Source organism: Haliotis rufescens, unplaced genomic scaffold (genome assembly GCF_023055435.1).
Source record: "Haliotis rufescens isolate VD_foot unplaced genomic scaffold, xgHalRufe1.0.p SCAF_20, whole genome shotgun sequence".
Lineage (NCBI taxonomy): Eukaryota > Metazoa > Mollusca > Gastropoda > Lepetellida > Haliotidae > Haliotis > Haliotis rufescens.
Genome location: NW_025963891.1, coordinates 13785218 through 13801053, shown reverse-complemented (window position 1 = coordinate 13801053; position 15836 = coordinate 13785218). Strand labels below are relative to the sequence as shown.

The following is a 15836-nucleotide window of genomic DNA, read 5'->3' as shown; positions in this document are numbered from 1 at the left end:
TAAAATATTTCCTGAAAAGGAGAGATGGCATGAGTGTATGTATACTTTAATTATTTTGTTTGTAGTTTGGTTGCAACGAGTAGATTCAAATAATATCATCTTTGATGAAAATGATTACCAGATTAAATCAGTCACAGTGACAGCGCTTGTAATACATTACATCAAAATACAGGACTTCAATGGCCGACACAATGAACGTGACGGGGGAGATTTCCTCGATATACTTTATCGATTCAGAAGACAGTTAAAAAGGATTTTCCCATTCAGAGCTGTTTTCATGAGTATTAAGATGAGACGGGAAGCTGCATTAGAGACAGCAGGCAACATGGCGAGTCAGGTACTCGTTATAACGCTGCCTATTTCAATCACGACAGAACAGTGTAATTTGATTGAACTGCTATTTTTAGGGTCAGATAATTCAAATCTGAACCAAACGAAAATATGGTGGCAAATGGGTCGAGGCCACAAAAGAACGGACATATATACAAAGTTTACAATCACGTCAAAATACCAGAAAAAGTTTCTGTTATTAAAAACGTGTCCCTATATGTAAAAAGACATTTACCTATGTAACTACAAATGTATAAAAATATGAACGTTTGTTGTAAGAAAATATGTGCATGTGCATATTATTCATGTAAATGAACTCTTGGCCATTCTTCTCCTTTCTTCTCCTAATCTTTCTCTCGTTCTCCCACTGTATTCTGTTTACTACTTCTGCGGGTTTAAGCAATTTAGCTGCATTCAACCAAAGCGTAATTATTTCACATAGTCTACAATGTTTTTTATTGTGATATGTCCAGGTTTCGAGGGTCCCAACTTAGCACTGAACCCGGGACTTCTCTCTCCTGGAGTTGACTACCGTCTTAGACTGACGTCCAACGACATGATCACCGAGAGACACGTCAGCATCAACTTCCCTCCTTATGGCGGACACTGCTACGCTGATAAACAACTGGGTCAGTAGACCTGTTCATATTCCAGCAACCCATGCTTGCGGTAAAAGTCCTAAGAGGCGACTTAATGGATCGGGTGGTCAGACTCACTGACTCGGTTGATGCATGTCATCATAGCCCACTTGCGTGGATCGATGCTCATGATGTCAATCACTGTATTGTCTGGTGCAGACTTGATTATTTACAGACCACCGTCAGCCCAAGTTTGACTGATAATAGAAACAGCCAAATGGCTAAAGTTGTCTTTACATGCTTCTAAAGAACAGATGCAACACTAACAGACTAACGGGATCGGGTGCTCAGGCTCGCTGACTTGGCAGATGCATGTCTCCGTATCCCAATTGCATGGATCATGTTCATGATGTCAGTCACTGGACTGTCTGGTCCAGACTTTATTATTTAGATCAGATGGTCTGGCTCTCTGACTTTGTTGATACATCATTTCCCAATTGCGTAGGTGGATGCACATGATGTCAATCACTGGATTGTCTGGTTACCGACCGCCGTCATATAGTTGGAATATTGCTGAGTGCGGCGTCAAACAACAAACACTTTAGGTGACGATTTTACACGTTTTGGACCGCAATTACTGAGCCATTGTGGATACACCTTTGGTTCGTGAATATCATGGGTTGATTCATTGATTAGATGTGAAGCGCCAACTAGGCTACCTCGTTGAAAGCAGGCCTTCTAACATGCTGACCAACTGACCACTGTGTGGGACACGTGTATGTATGACCAATATATTTTCAGGCATGGAGTTTGCGACGAAGTTTGTGATTTTCTGCGAAGATTGGTTAGACGAAGGTGATCGCCCAGCCCCAGACCCTTTGGAGGACAGCAGATACAAGGAACCACTGACATTTAAATTCTCCTACCGAGTACGAGGTTTGTCATCCAGACCCCATGTGTTCTATGAGGTGACCGGGACCAACGTACACACATCCGAAGTGATTTTTCGAAGTGGACAACCTGAAGAGGATCATCATATTGACCTATATATTGAAGTAGCAGATAGCAGTGGAGCTTCAAATGTCACTACGCTTTCTATCAAGGTTGGTCCCTAATTAATGTTCATTAACTCAACCTCCCATTATCTCAACATTTCGAGCGATGTAGAATCGTCAGCACTATGGATTCATTGTTCTTTTAAGCAAATGACTTATCATTCAGCGTTATTGATATGAAAATGGAATCCCTATTGTGCAATTGATATCTTGGAGATGTGTGATTCTTTTGCAATGGTTTATGACACGCACAATATCTATCTTGTGTTATTCCAATAATCGACCGCCTCCGTGGTCTAGTGGTAGAGCTTCCGCCCAGAGAGCGGAAGGTCAGGGTTTCGATCCCCGGCCGCGTCATACCAAAAGACGTTGAAAGATGGTACTTGTTGTTACCCTGTCTGGCGCTCGGCATTAAGGGGCTAAAACAAGGACTGGTCGGCTCGGAGTCAGTATACCGTGTCTGAGTGGGGTATTCATGTTAAACTGCGGCATGGTATCTCAGTGTGCTAGCATTATAAATCAGCATCAGTCTATCACACACACACACGTGCATGCACATCGCTTATAAGTGCAGTCATCTTTGACGCGACGTTAAACCCCATTTCACCTTACCTCACCTTTTTTATAAAATCAGCTCAAATGGTCTATTCGTGCACGAGAAGCTTTAGTTCGAGCCAAGGATATTTTATCAGGAATACTGACGAATATGCAGATTTTTTTTCATATAAGGTACAAGACTTTCTATAAGGTATTCAAGTTTTAAAAACACATTTTTACTGCATTGTGCTGAGGTATTGGGATTTGAAACTACTATGTAATAGGTAAGGTTCACTTCTAAGTTGTCTCGGTTGTTGATGGTGATGAGTGAGTGAGTGAGTATGGTTTTACGCCGCTTTTAGCAATATTCCAGCAATATCACGGCGGGGGACACCAGAAATGGGCTTCACACATTGTACCCATGTCGGGAATCGAACCCGGGTCTTCGGCGTGACGAGCCAACGCTTTAACCACTAGGCTACCCGACCGCCCTGATGGTGATGATGATGTTGTACGAGACGAAAGGAAGTAGTAACTGTAGCAGATGTGAACCAGTGTCGTGTTATAGTTGTTTTGGAAATGGTTGGAATGAACACTATACGCCAACAGAAAATCATCATAAATTCCTTTTTAATGAGACGAAAAAATATATACTAAGCTTCCAAAATAAGAACGATTAGCTAAGAATCGACCCACAAATGTTATTATAACATATATTTTAATCAAACGTTTGTTTGTGTGTTTGTTTGTTTGTCGGCGCTATCCCAACTAATTGACATCGGTCTGTAAATAATCGAGTCTGGACAAGACAATCAAGTGATTGACATCATGAGCATCGTCTCACGCAATTGGGATACGATGACACGCATCAACTAAGTCAGCAAGCGCTACCACTGGATCTCGTGCGATAACTTAGTGCCCAAATGAAAAAATGTATATGACTGAAAAAATATAAACATTTCAGGTTATCCCAAATATCGACCTCGTGGCGAGCGTTCACAGTGGTGACACCTATGCAAGATTTGAAGCCGAGAAAGACATCTCCGCCCTATTGCTCATAAACCTGGGGGTCATGGAGAGCTTAGACGAGGTGAGACTACTAGCAAAGTCAGATTTCTAAAACTTAAGTTTAGACTTAAGAAAAATCTTAGTTTCTTTATGAATACCGCCCCTGTACAGGTGTACTCACTGATCGTGAAGGATTATGGTCTCATCGCGATGATTGCATGTTGTACGTTTATCCATCAATCTCATTATATGTGTCAGTGTGTATGCTCAGTTTAACTAGCACGTGTCGTATTATTATAACATCGGAGAGGAGCCAAAACGAACTTGTAGATATCATCATTCCGTACAAAAACATCCCTGAGAACAGGTTTCTATGTGTTTTTTCACTCAGCTAACAAAATCAATATTAACTTCTATGTCCACGCCGATAACTTATACCCCCATATAATATTAATGTGACGTCATGAACAATGAATGATGTCATCTTGATATATTTTGTAATCTTAATGTATGCTACATTCTTGCATATCCATCAATGGGTTAAGACAAGAGAGAAGTCTAATGTGCACGAATCGAATTACGAAATGTGGTAATTGTCACATGAAGCCTACGTCGACAATTAGATTGTTCCTCAACTATTGGTAGTGTGACGTTCATATATGTTTAAATAGGATAAGCCAGTTCAGTAAACTGAACATTTCTGTCTCTCTCACAAGAAATATTTACAACCTGTGTAATTAAGAGTACAGATGGAGAAAGTATAGCAAGAAAATCCTTTTCATATTCAATAGAAATCTCGATTACATCTATATCCTGAGCATGTGAAAGGTTATGCTAGCCGGATTGGTAGTGTTTCAGTCATAAGCATAGTGGTTTCAAATTGTGGATATAAAGTTCTCTAAGGTGTTTTAAGACATTGCTGATCGGCGTGTGGCTCGAGGTGGTACGAGGAGTGCAATGATCTTGAACGCAGCGTTAAACCCCATTTCACCTCCCCTCACATTGTCGCATGAATACATTGAGAAAGTGGTGCATGTTAATATGATTGATGAGCACTTTCTTGTCGTGTGATAATGTTTGTTCCTGCATGCAATTTCCGATTTTCATTGTTTTGTTCGTTTTCAGGTATTGCACAGCATGAAAGTAGGGTAATTTAGATGATTATGGGTACAAGTTATGTAAAAAAAGAAATACTAACAATGTTTTAGTTATTTTGGCATATTAGCACCAAATCAACATACAAAATATCAGGGATGTGAAATCTCCGCGGAAACGCGGAAAATCGCGTTTTTTAAAACAGTAGTCCTCGGAAAAAGTCATCTTCCGCGTAAAGATTTAATCAAACATTTAAAAAAAAACACTCCGAAAAATATGATCGAAAACCGGACAACCATCGCGGATATTTAATATGTTTAAATCCTGCCTCTTTCCAGGAAAATGCTTAATGGAAGAAAACACCTAGAAGTTATCCTGTGGTTAAGAAAGAGACGAAACCAGAACCATACATATTTAGAAACATGTCATTTCTGTAGGTTGATCATTGAAACTAGGTGGAAATAAGAAACCCATGGTGTAGTCTGAGGCATGGCATGGCACTGCATGGTATTGTTTTGTTCACGTTCTCAGCATGCTTGTATTTCAGGTGAACTCCCCCGCCAGTTCATCTGTAACAGTGACTGTACAGGTAGTCAATATTGTCTATATTGTAACTAACACCTGGACACAACTGGTACACTTTTGTAATCGTGATGCTTTTTGTATAATGTCATATGAAGAAAAACTATGTTTTCAAAGAAAACACAGCTTTTTATGTCACAATGTGATTACTTTTGTAATATATATATTAGGGGTGTCATGATAAATCGACATATCGATATATTGCTATTGGTAAGCACTTAAAGTCAATAAATCGATTCTTAAATCCGTGTCTAATGAATAGTGTCGATTTCAGTTAGGAATATCGATAGTTTCCATTGTATTTACCATATCAACAAAATACATGCAATGCTGTTCAAATTTGTTTTTCTTTTCATCATAACTGGTAGTTATTTACACATCGTAATGTGGAAGTTTCTATTTCTTAAATTATTTTTGTAAAAAAAACAAATCGGCATATCTCAAACTTTACTTTTTATTTGTTGTCATGGTTATCACATTCAAAGAAAACTTCAGTTCCAAGGTTTAATTCAACTCTAAAATCCATATAAAATGATACACTGAAAATTATCGATATTTATCGCAATAGTTGCTTACAATATCAATAGTTATCGCAATAGTGATTTCAGAACAATAGTCACCCCTAATAAGTAAAACAAATATATATGGTGATAATTGGACTGATACCAAGTCACCCTGCCTCCTTGATTAGAATAACATTCCTTTTTCAAATCCAATCTTCACCATCACTAACATGTGCACTGTCGTAAAACCAAATAAACCATAATTTGGCTGCAGATGCGTGAGAACGTCGTAAGTCACATATCTCGGCATGCAGACTGGGTGGAGACTCCCTCTCAGGTGGAACTCCTTTCTGACGTTTTGACGGAAGTCATCCAGAAACCCGAGGAACTCTCTGTCAGCTCCAGAGTAAGAACACACCTTTACTGCCATTCCCTTGTATCCGCTTGGATTCCATATAAAGTTCTACCTTCGGGGATATCTTAATATGAATTATCTTATGAATATATTGGAGAACATGCCCTATACAGTGTAGTTCACCTTCGGGATATGTTGATGAATACTTGTGCATTTCAATTTGTTTGAGTACCATAAATTATGCTGATCAAATTAAGTCTTTGAAAGGCATTTGGAAGTGATACACATCAGGAAGAGAATTTATGGATGTCAACTTCTTTATTATGAGGAACACAAATCAAATCAAGATTATTGTAGCGACGCGGATCTGTTATGCTCTGTCAATTGAATATTTTTGACCGTGGCTATTGGCCAATGTTTTGTTAACCAGAAAGAGGCGGTGCATGTGTACAACACACTCCTCGGCTCTTTAGACAGCGCCTTCAATGAGTCCAGCGACACCGTCACACAGCAGAGAGTGGCAAAAGGTGAGTGAGTTTGATACTACATACTACAGTTTGATACATCATATGTGTGTAGGTAATGATTGACTGATAGACAAAACAGCACATATGTGGGAAGTAAATGATTCCACTATCTTCATGAAGAGAGGAGCAAGGGTGGCCATGTTGTCAAAATGTCGATAGTTCCAGTCCTAGATTCGTCTCGCCTATGGCCTTGACCTTGCCTATCACATTGCCATGGCAACTTTGCGTACAACAATAGGCATAATTATATTAAAATAACTTTTCACAACTACAATTAGTTGGGGTATATGTGTTATATTGGTTGTTTTTGGTGAAATATTATTTATGTAATGTCGTAACACAATTCCTAAAAAATTCTCAATGAGATTTGTTAACATCTTCTAGCTACCCGCACTTTGAGAATCAGTTTGACACAAATGACTATCTGAGTGAGAATACAAGTGATGTTTGTAATTTACACTAGATGGCGAATTTTTATCACTATTACAGAGTACTGTGTCTCTGTGTTGATATTTTGAGTTCTACACTTTCAAAAATAGAAAATAAAATGACGCTTTCAGTTTGCAATTAAATCACAAACAGTAAATCTGTCACATTTCAGGATTGTACGAATCGTTTTTTGATCTGATGCTGTCCAACACATTCAACTCGACGTGTGAGACTGACTGCGAAAACAAGAAGGCTCTGGTACATATGACTTACATCATCTCGCTTTCCCTTGAAGGCCTAGAAGATATAGTTTATATTTGCGATATACTTATGCTTCAGGAAGCTGATTAATTAATGGTTGCATTTACTTCGTCACAATGACAAACCATCATACCCAGGCTATCATGGCGGGCTATCAGCTTGCATGAGCAATGATGAGCGCCTTGCGGGAACCATTACAATCTGACAAGTGACGTCTGAGAATCCTGCCCAGTGGTCACTCGGACTATTTACACTCAGAAACCATTGTGACCACGGGGTCACGCCATATATCCCTTTGTTTAGTATTTACTCACTTGCTGAACGTACCTCTAGTACATGCCTGATAGAGAGTTATTATTATGGTTCTTTCTGTGTCTTATCATATATATGTTGGAGTTTTCGCCCAAATATGGTATCTGGATGTTACTTGGGGCGGTCGGGTAGCCTAGTGGTTAAAGCATCGGATTCGATTCCCGACAGGGGTACTATGTCTGATGCCCATTTCTGGTGTGCTCCGCCGTGATATCAATGGAATATTGCTTAAAGTGGCGTAAAACCATACTTACTCACTCACTCACTCACTCATTCACACACTCACTCACTGGATGCTGCTTGGAATTGGTAAAATTAAGAAATGACCACAGCTGAACGAAAATGATAAAATGACATACGTTTTGTCGTGAAAAAAATGTTTTTAACCCTCTCAAGTGAACTACAATTTGGTTGTTTCAAGAGATAAACTATACTTATTCAGAATTAATACTATTGCAAAACGTATAGGTATGTTCCATCCGAGGTCAACTTGAATCTGGATCTTAAGAACCGAATTAAATTTTAGCCGTAACCAATACCATTATGTGGGTTAGTATCATCATCCCCGCCTTCTGCCTCTTCTTCAGGCTGCCTCGACCCAGTCCGTGTTCAAAGCCAGGGACTCGTTGGTGAAGATGCTGCTGAAGGGAAGTGTTGCTGGCGAGGAAGCAACAATCATTACCAGCACCGGCGGTGATCTCACTTACAAGTTGCAGCGGACAATGGCATCAAATATGTTGAACTCCTCCACTGGCACCGGATCTGGTAAAGAGGCAGCATCATTCCCCAACATCACAGCAGCGTTGATGAAAGCGGGTGCTGCAAGTGTAGACGTGGAGGTAGGTCCGGGTATTCTTAATGGTACATCCATCCTTCTGTGTAATGTATTGCAACCCAGAGGATGTCTGCGCACATTCCCAATAACCTCTGATGAAGCCACTGAACGTTACACAAGTTCTCACTGGATATTAAATTTAGGATATTACTAGAATACTAGCCTACAGGACCCGTGAAGTTCCGGTGTAGAATAGGTCTTCAGCAACCCATGCTTGCCGTAAAAGGCGACTATACTTGTCGTAAAAGGCGACTAACGGGATCGGGTGGTCAGGCTCGCTGACTTCGTTGATGCATGTCATCGATCCCAATTGTGTCGATCGATGCTCATGATAGCAATCACAGGATTGTCCGGTCCAGACTGCGTAGGACTAACACGTGGCACTTTATATTGCGTCCACATTTGTTCAGTGTGACGTTCATAAAAGAATTTAGTAATGGAGGAGCAGGACTGTGAACCATGTTGAAATCTTCAGCAAATACGACTGTATTATTTCCTTAAAAAGAAGCAGATGTCACGGAGATGATTGTACTGAAAAGGAATAAACGTACACTTAGCCAAAATATATTTATTTGCAAGCATATTATTTTTACTAAATTATAATATTTAGCTGCCATATTCCTGTGACATAATAGTAATACATGACAATAATGGTTTTATCTTCAGCGAATACCCTGATAGTTCTAATATTATGAACTCAGAGAGTATCTATCAACATATTGGTCACCCGCACGTACAAACGTTTTGTGTCATTCATGAATGAATATATAATAGCTCAATTCTAAAAATGCAGTTATGTTTTATACGTTACCTTACTTGTTTGAATACCTTAGTTTTGTGTTGGAATAATATCTATAGCCCTTTGTCTGTAACATACTTAGACTAGCCCACAAAAGCTGTGAGACCTGTGAAGATGCGGGGTAGAATAGGTCTTCAGCAACTCATGCTTGCCGTAAAAGGCGACTATGCTTGTCGTAAGGCGACGAACGGGATCGGGTGGTCAGGCTCGCTGACTTGGTTGATGCATGTCATCGTATCCCAGTAGCGTGGATCGATGCTTATGCTCAATCACTTGATTGTCCGGCCCCGACTCGATTATTTCCATACCGCCGTCATAAATCTGGAATATTGCTGATTGCGGCGTTAAAAAACAAACAAACATAAGCTGTGATCACTGATTCCTTTCTTTAAGGTGATGGAATCGAGCAAACTACAGATAGATGATACGGACAGTGTCCAGACACGTACAACATCTGTCACTCTGTATAACCATGGCAACGAGATAGACATCAACCAGCTCACAGACGCCATCAGTGTGTATGTGTACCCAACCAATGACGTTGCCACTGATACAATAGATGTGGCTGAAAATTACACTGGTGATCCATTTTACATCAAGGTCGCTCTAGAAAGACCAGATGTTGTTGTTGCCGCTCAGTTCAAGCCCGAAGATGCTGAAAACGCCTCATTTGCATACTTCGTAAGCTATAACTCTGTACCAACCAATCAGAGTAGTGAAGTTAATGGAACGATGCCACTGGAAGATCAAACGGAGGCTGAAAAACAGTGGGCGTTGACATTCGACGTCACATCATTTTCCAGTTATAGTGACGGGAAAAACCAAGAGATGAAGCCATCAGTGTACATTGGGATCGTTCCCTTACACGGTGAGTATTCTCATTGCCCAGCTTATGATAACTTACACTGACCATAATAGTAGAGGATATTTCTCAGCATAAGATACCCAGTTACTGTTGCTAGAATAGTTTCCCAACATACATAAATATCAAAATCAGAAAAGCTGACATTTGTATATGCTTTGTTTGAACAGATACAAATGTGACATCCTCGGTGCTCAACGTGACGATCTTCTCTGCTGGGTGTCAGTATTATGACTCACAGTCTAGCAGTTGGAAACATGATGGACTGAAAGTAAGAAACCTTGTTTTCCAATTTCAACTGAATCTAACAACACCAAAAATATAAGTTTTTTCCCGTCACATACTGACCCCCATGTAGATGGATATGTAAGAAAACCATCCCAGTTACAAGCATGCACCTGGCGAAGACCTCGGCCCACTTGCACAAAGCTATCTTAGTGCGACAACTATTGTAAGCCTATGTTAAAGTATGGGGGTTACGATGATCTTAGCGCTAAGATCGCTTTGTGCAAGTGGGCCCTGGTTTCATCACTGCGTTTCTGTGACTCATCCATATATTTTTAGGGCAGCTAAAAGTTAATTAGCGCTGTACAAATGGAGGACATGAGTTAGATTAGCACTGACTGGTAATAAGCAATGGAGAAAAAAAAGGCAGGGGTTAATTAGCACTGGTTGTTAATTAGCAATGGACAAATGAAAGCCAGTTGGGTTAATTAGCCTTGATGTATGTTTGTGTGTTTTTTAACGAAGCACTCAACAGCATTCCAGCTATATGATGGCGGTCTGTAAATAATCGAGTCTGGACCAGACGACCCAGTGATTGATATTATGAGCATCGATCTACGCAATTGGGATACGATGACATGCATCAACCAAGTCAGCGAGCCTGACCACCCGATGCCGTTCGTCGCATCTAACGACAAGCACAGACGTCTATTATGGCAAGCATAGGTTGCTGAAGACCTATTCTAATCCGGATCTTCAAGCAAGCAAAGAGTACAGAGTAAGGAATGTTGACAACACCCACCAGGGATCCATTCATTGGGTGATGGGATGGGTTAACTTAGTGGTTTACATGTCCCTGTACCTAGATGATATTGCGTCCCAGACGCGATTATTTACAGCCTGTGTGTATAGCTGGAATATTGCTGGCCATTGCGTTGATTTGAAGTTTTTTATCCTGCATATTGTCAATTCACAATTCAGATAGGCAAAAAGACGGATGCAACGAAAATAGAATGCCTGACAAGCCATCTGACATCCTTTGGGGCCAGCTTCTTCGTGCCGCCTAACACCATTGACTTTAAGAACGTGTTTGCCAAGTTTGCAAACCTTGCAGAAAATGCTGCTGTCTTCTCCACCATCATTGTCGTCATCGTCCTGTACCTCATTGTCGTCTTCTTTGTCCGGAGGGCGGACAAGAAGGATGTTGAGAAGGTAGGGCAATATGTGACTTTAAATTCATACAGTTCATATTTATTACGCGTCATGTTTTGGAAAAGTTTTTGATAGATATTGGCGGTTTAAGGTTTAGTAAAGTGTAATTATTTAGACAATATATTGTCAATCGCAGAAATATCATACCATACACCTACAGTAAACTACGATTATAACGAACTCAAAGGGTCTACTAATTTTAGTTCGTTATAACCGTAGTTCGTTATATGCATATATACAGCATAACTACAGCAAATAGTCGGGACCAAAAAGTAAGTTCGTTATATCCGTCAGTTCGTTATAAGCGTGTTCGTTTTCACCGTAGTTTACTGTATTTTCGAAAAGAATATCATGACACCATGACTTCTTATAATACTACGGATTTAATCCTTTTTTACAATTAATCATTTTCAATTGAGTTGTAATGTTGGGACTCTCTAGGAATGAAGTTGTGAAAGATGAGAATGATCAACTTCCTATTCCAGTGGAGTGTTGTCCCACTGAGAGACAACCTACCGTCCGACGTGTACCACTACCAGGTGACTGTGTTCACTGGCTTGAGGCGGAATGCTGGCACCAAGTCCCAGGTGTATCTGGTTCTTGGAGGCGAACACGGCGACACGGAGATACGCTCACTAGAAGACGAGAAGGAACGGGTGAGTGGTCTCTCCATTAATATAATCTAGATACCAATTGTATCTATCGGGTCAAAAAATGTGCTGTCTGAATTTCGCAAATATCTTAAACTAACAGATGTATTATTTCTTCAATGTATTTTTTCAAACATCACTACATACGTAAGCGCTAACTATTCTTTGACAAGAAACACTCTCAGATGAGCACTAGTATCTGGCACACGTTATTCTCCTTGATAATGAAAGTGTTGTTATTCTCTATCCTCTTTTTTGAAATATATAGTTCGGCCATCTGAAACACTTTTTGTGTATATGTTACGAAATATAGATGAGAATAGGGTTTTGGTAAGTTGCCATTGCATGTTCATGTGACCCGTGAAGATCCGGGGTAGAATAGGTCTTCAGCAACCCATGCTTGCCGTAAAAGGCGACTATACTTGTCGTAAAAGGCGACTAACGGGATCGGGTGGTCAGGTTCGCTGACTTCGTTGATGCATGTTATCGATCCCAATTGCGTGGATAGATGCTCATGATGTCAATCACTGGATTGTCTGGTCCAGGCTCGATTATGTAGGGACCGCCGTCATATAGCTGGAATATTGCTGAGTGCGGCGTTAAACAACAAACAAACATGTTCATGACAGTGTACATCGTTTTATAGCAAACTAATAACCACATCACTGTGTTTTACCACATTATTATTTCAGAGACTGGACCGAGGCAGCGTCAACAGCTATGTCCTTAGTGTGCCCCAGTCTCTTGGATCACTGTTGTTCTTGAGAATCTGGCATGACAACTCTGGGAAAGGCATAGACTCCGACTGGTACCTCAATATGGTGATTGTGAAGGATATACAGACTGACATCAAGTACGACTCATATTTTGGGCTATTTACTTAATATAGTTTTACTTGACAACTTTTAGATATCTCATTTCCCGAGTACAACATCAGCCTCATTTTTCCATTATTGTATACTACGCATCCTATGATATACTGAGAGGATAACAACTCAGAAAGGTTAATTATCCCCCGGCCAACAAAGTTGGCGGGGGATATAGAAACGGGCTCCGTCCGTTCGTCCGTCCGTATCGTTTCGTTTCCGGAGCATAACTCAGAAACCGTTCAAAAAATGTTCATGAAACTTTGCAGGTCTGTCATGTACATGTTGAACTGGTGCCTTTTGCTATTTAGAAATTTTTTAAATATAATTTTTTACGTTTCCATGGCAACAAGATGGACTTAGGTTCCAAACTCTTCTTTTTTAACAATTTCCATGACAAGTTCCTACTCGGTTAAAAAAGTTTAGGGTTTGTTTAGATTTAATTATGTCATAAATTCTGCAACAGGGGCGGGGGATATAGCCACGTTAGTGGCAAACTCTTGTTGTACCTTGATATCAAGCTTATTATGAAAGTGACAGTCGGAATGTGATTTCTAATCATGCAGCCTCGAAAACTTTAACATTGGGTATTCCGAACGATAGTTACGGGTTTGACGACTAAATCTGTACAATCTACACCATCTATTAGCCATTATAGAATGTTTTTTTTGTTCAGGTTTCAAATTTGTAATCGAGAATTTGTCAAAATATGTTTCGAAGCGTAGTCGCCAATTTGAAATTAGTGCCGTAAAGCACGAGAAAGCTGCCTTCTGATTGGTCATTCCATAGGTCGGTCTGACGTGACCCGTAATGGGATGTCCTCAGATCTTTGTTTAGCGGTAGCGAGAACTAAGATATGATTTTAATGAGATTGTGGTGAACATTATGTGAATCCCGGTATTCGTTAATTTGTGTGAATGGATTCTAAAAACAAGTGATGACACCAGGTGTTCGCGAAAAGGTTAAGCATGCCCTGCTCTACAAGTTGCACCCGCCATTCACACAATTTGCATAAAAATGAATGCGTTTGTTGTCAGACACCACACAGCAGTACTCTTGTGATGGACCTGACAGTCCAGTGACACGCTATCACATTTACTGACTGTTGAAGCTAAAACCGAAATGCTAAAAACAAATATCTTTCATATGACTACATATCGGTCCCCAGCCTTGTCATTCAATAAAGTGACAAAACCCTTTCCATATCCAGAAGAAATATCTGCATTAAAGCAGAGTCGATTATACAATTCCGACTATATCATAAGCAAGTGTTTATGAATCACTATCAAATAGTAATGATACCAGGTGTTCGCGAAAAGGTGAGCGTATGCTGCCCCATCGGTGGCACCCGTCACAAACACATGCAAGGGCAAGTCAACTGTTCACCTAAAAAAACATGGGCACATATGGTACAAGTCAAAATAGGGAATTGCATCGGACATAATTTTTGTCACTGATGCGTCAAATTTGGAAATATCCTCCACATGTCCACTATAAAACGTTTAGAAAGCTTTACTGAGGCATTGAACGTTGTAACCTTAATCAAACAACGTCTGAGCAAGAGTCGTATGACTTTGAGATCATGCTCGATTGTATCTCAAAAGTTGCGAAATGTAAACACCAAAGACTGGAGCTGGTGGAATATTGCTCAAAACAACCCTTTCAAAAATTGAGTACTTCATGTATATTACAACGCTACGTAAACTTATATCAATCGAAATACAACATAACACGGATTGTTTTCCTTTGTTACAGGCATGTGTTTCTCTGTGATCGATGGATGGCTGTCGACAAGGATGATGGTCTTATAGAACGTTTCATACCCGTGTCCACTGATGAAGAACTTGCATCTTTCGGTCACATATTTGCTTTCAAGTCTCGACAAGACCTCACAGATGGTCACCTGTGGTTTTCTGTACTATCTCGCCCTACCTGGAGCACCTTCACCCGAGTCCAGAGGCTGTCCTGCTGTCTGTCGCTGCTCTTCACCACAATGGTGGCCAATGCTATGTGGTATGGAACCACTCCCTCCCAGGGAACCCAGGACGTCCATCTCGGCCCCTTCACCTTCTCCCCTCAGGAGCTGACGACAAGTCTTATGATGAGCCTGATCGTGGTGCCCATTAACCTGCTGATTGTCACGCTTTTCAGAAAGGCTGGTCCCAAGCCTCCCAAGAAAAACAAAAGCAGTGATGCTCTTTACAATACGAATAAAACAGGACATCTATCCAAACAGTGGTCTTCTGATGGAATATTTACCGTTGAACCTATCCAGAAAGAACATGACAAACAAAAGTCTCCAAAAGTGGTAACCAGAACTCCTGAGGCAAAGAAATCGTGTTGTGTGTGGCCGTACTGGTTCACATACATAGCCTGGTTCTTGGTCGTTCTGTCGATCGCTGCACCGGCCTTCTTCACGGTCTTGTACAGTCTCGAGTGGGGAGCTGACAAGTCATCGCGCTGGCTCACCAGCTTCGTCCTGTCATTCGTAGAGTCAGTCCTGCTCGTTCAACCAGTCAAGGTAGATATCAGCAACTTTGTATGAAGCGACGTTTCTACACTTGTATTTGAATTTTCAAGAGTTAGAAGAATGATATAGAAAATATATTCATGACCTCTTTTCACTCTTGCAAGGAGGTGGACTGACCAATTGTTACACTGAAACTCAGGTTCAATTTAAAAAAAACCAAATTATTTCATTTTGGAGTACACAAACAATAAGTTTACAGAATATAGTTGATATACACTCTTAAATACATACAAGTTACAATGTTTATCTATGGATAATAATAACAAACGAAACTATTCCAGATTC

The 15836-nt window shown here is 40.3% G+C and overlaps 1 protein-coding gene across 1 annotated transcript in view; it reads left to right on the top strand.

Annotated features, from left to right (window-relative positions):
• Positions 1-15836, top strand: part of LOC124133430 — a 43970-nt gene that overhangs the window by 20133 nt on the left and 8001 nt on the right. The window contains exons 19-32 of the mRNA XM_048401021.1: positions 804-959; positions 1710-2011; positions 3465-3590; positions 5151-5192; positions 5963-6094; positions 6474-6570; positions 7172-7257; positions 8160-8411; positions 9600-10074; positions 10239-10339; positions 11275-11505; positions 11991-12161; positions 12848-13008; positions 14777-15542. Of these exons, the coding sequence (XP_048256978.1) occupies positions 804-959; positions 1710-2011; positions 3465-3590; positions 5151-5192; positions 5963-6094; positions 6474-6570; positions 7172-7257; positions 8160-8411; positions 9600-10074; positions 10239-10339; positions 11275-11505; positions 11991-12161; positions 12848-13008; positions 14777-15542 (3098 nt within the window). The remainder of the gene's footprint in view (positions 1-803; positions 960-1709; positions 2012-3464; positions 3591-5150; positions 5193-5962; positions 6095-6473; positions 6571-7171; positions 7258-8159; positions 8412-9599; positions 10075-10238; positions 10340-11274; positions 11506-11990; positions 12162-12847; positions 13009-14776; positions 15543-15836) is intronic.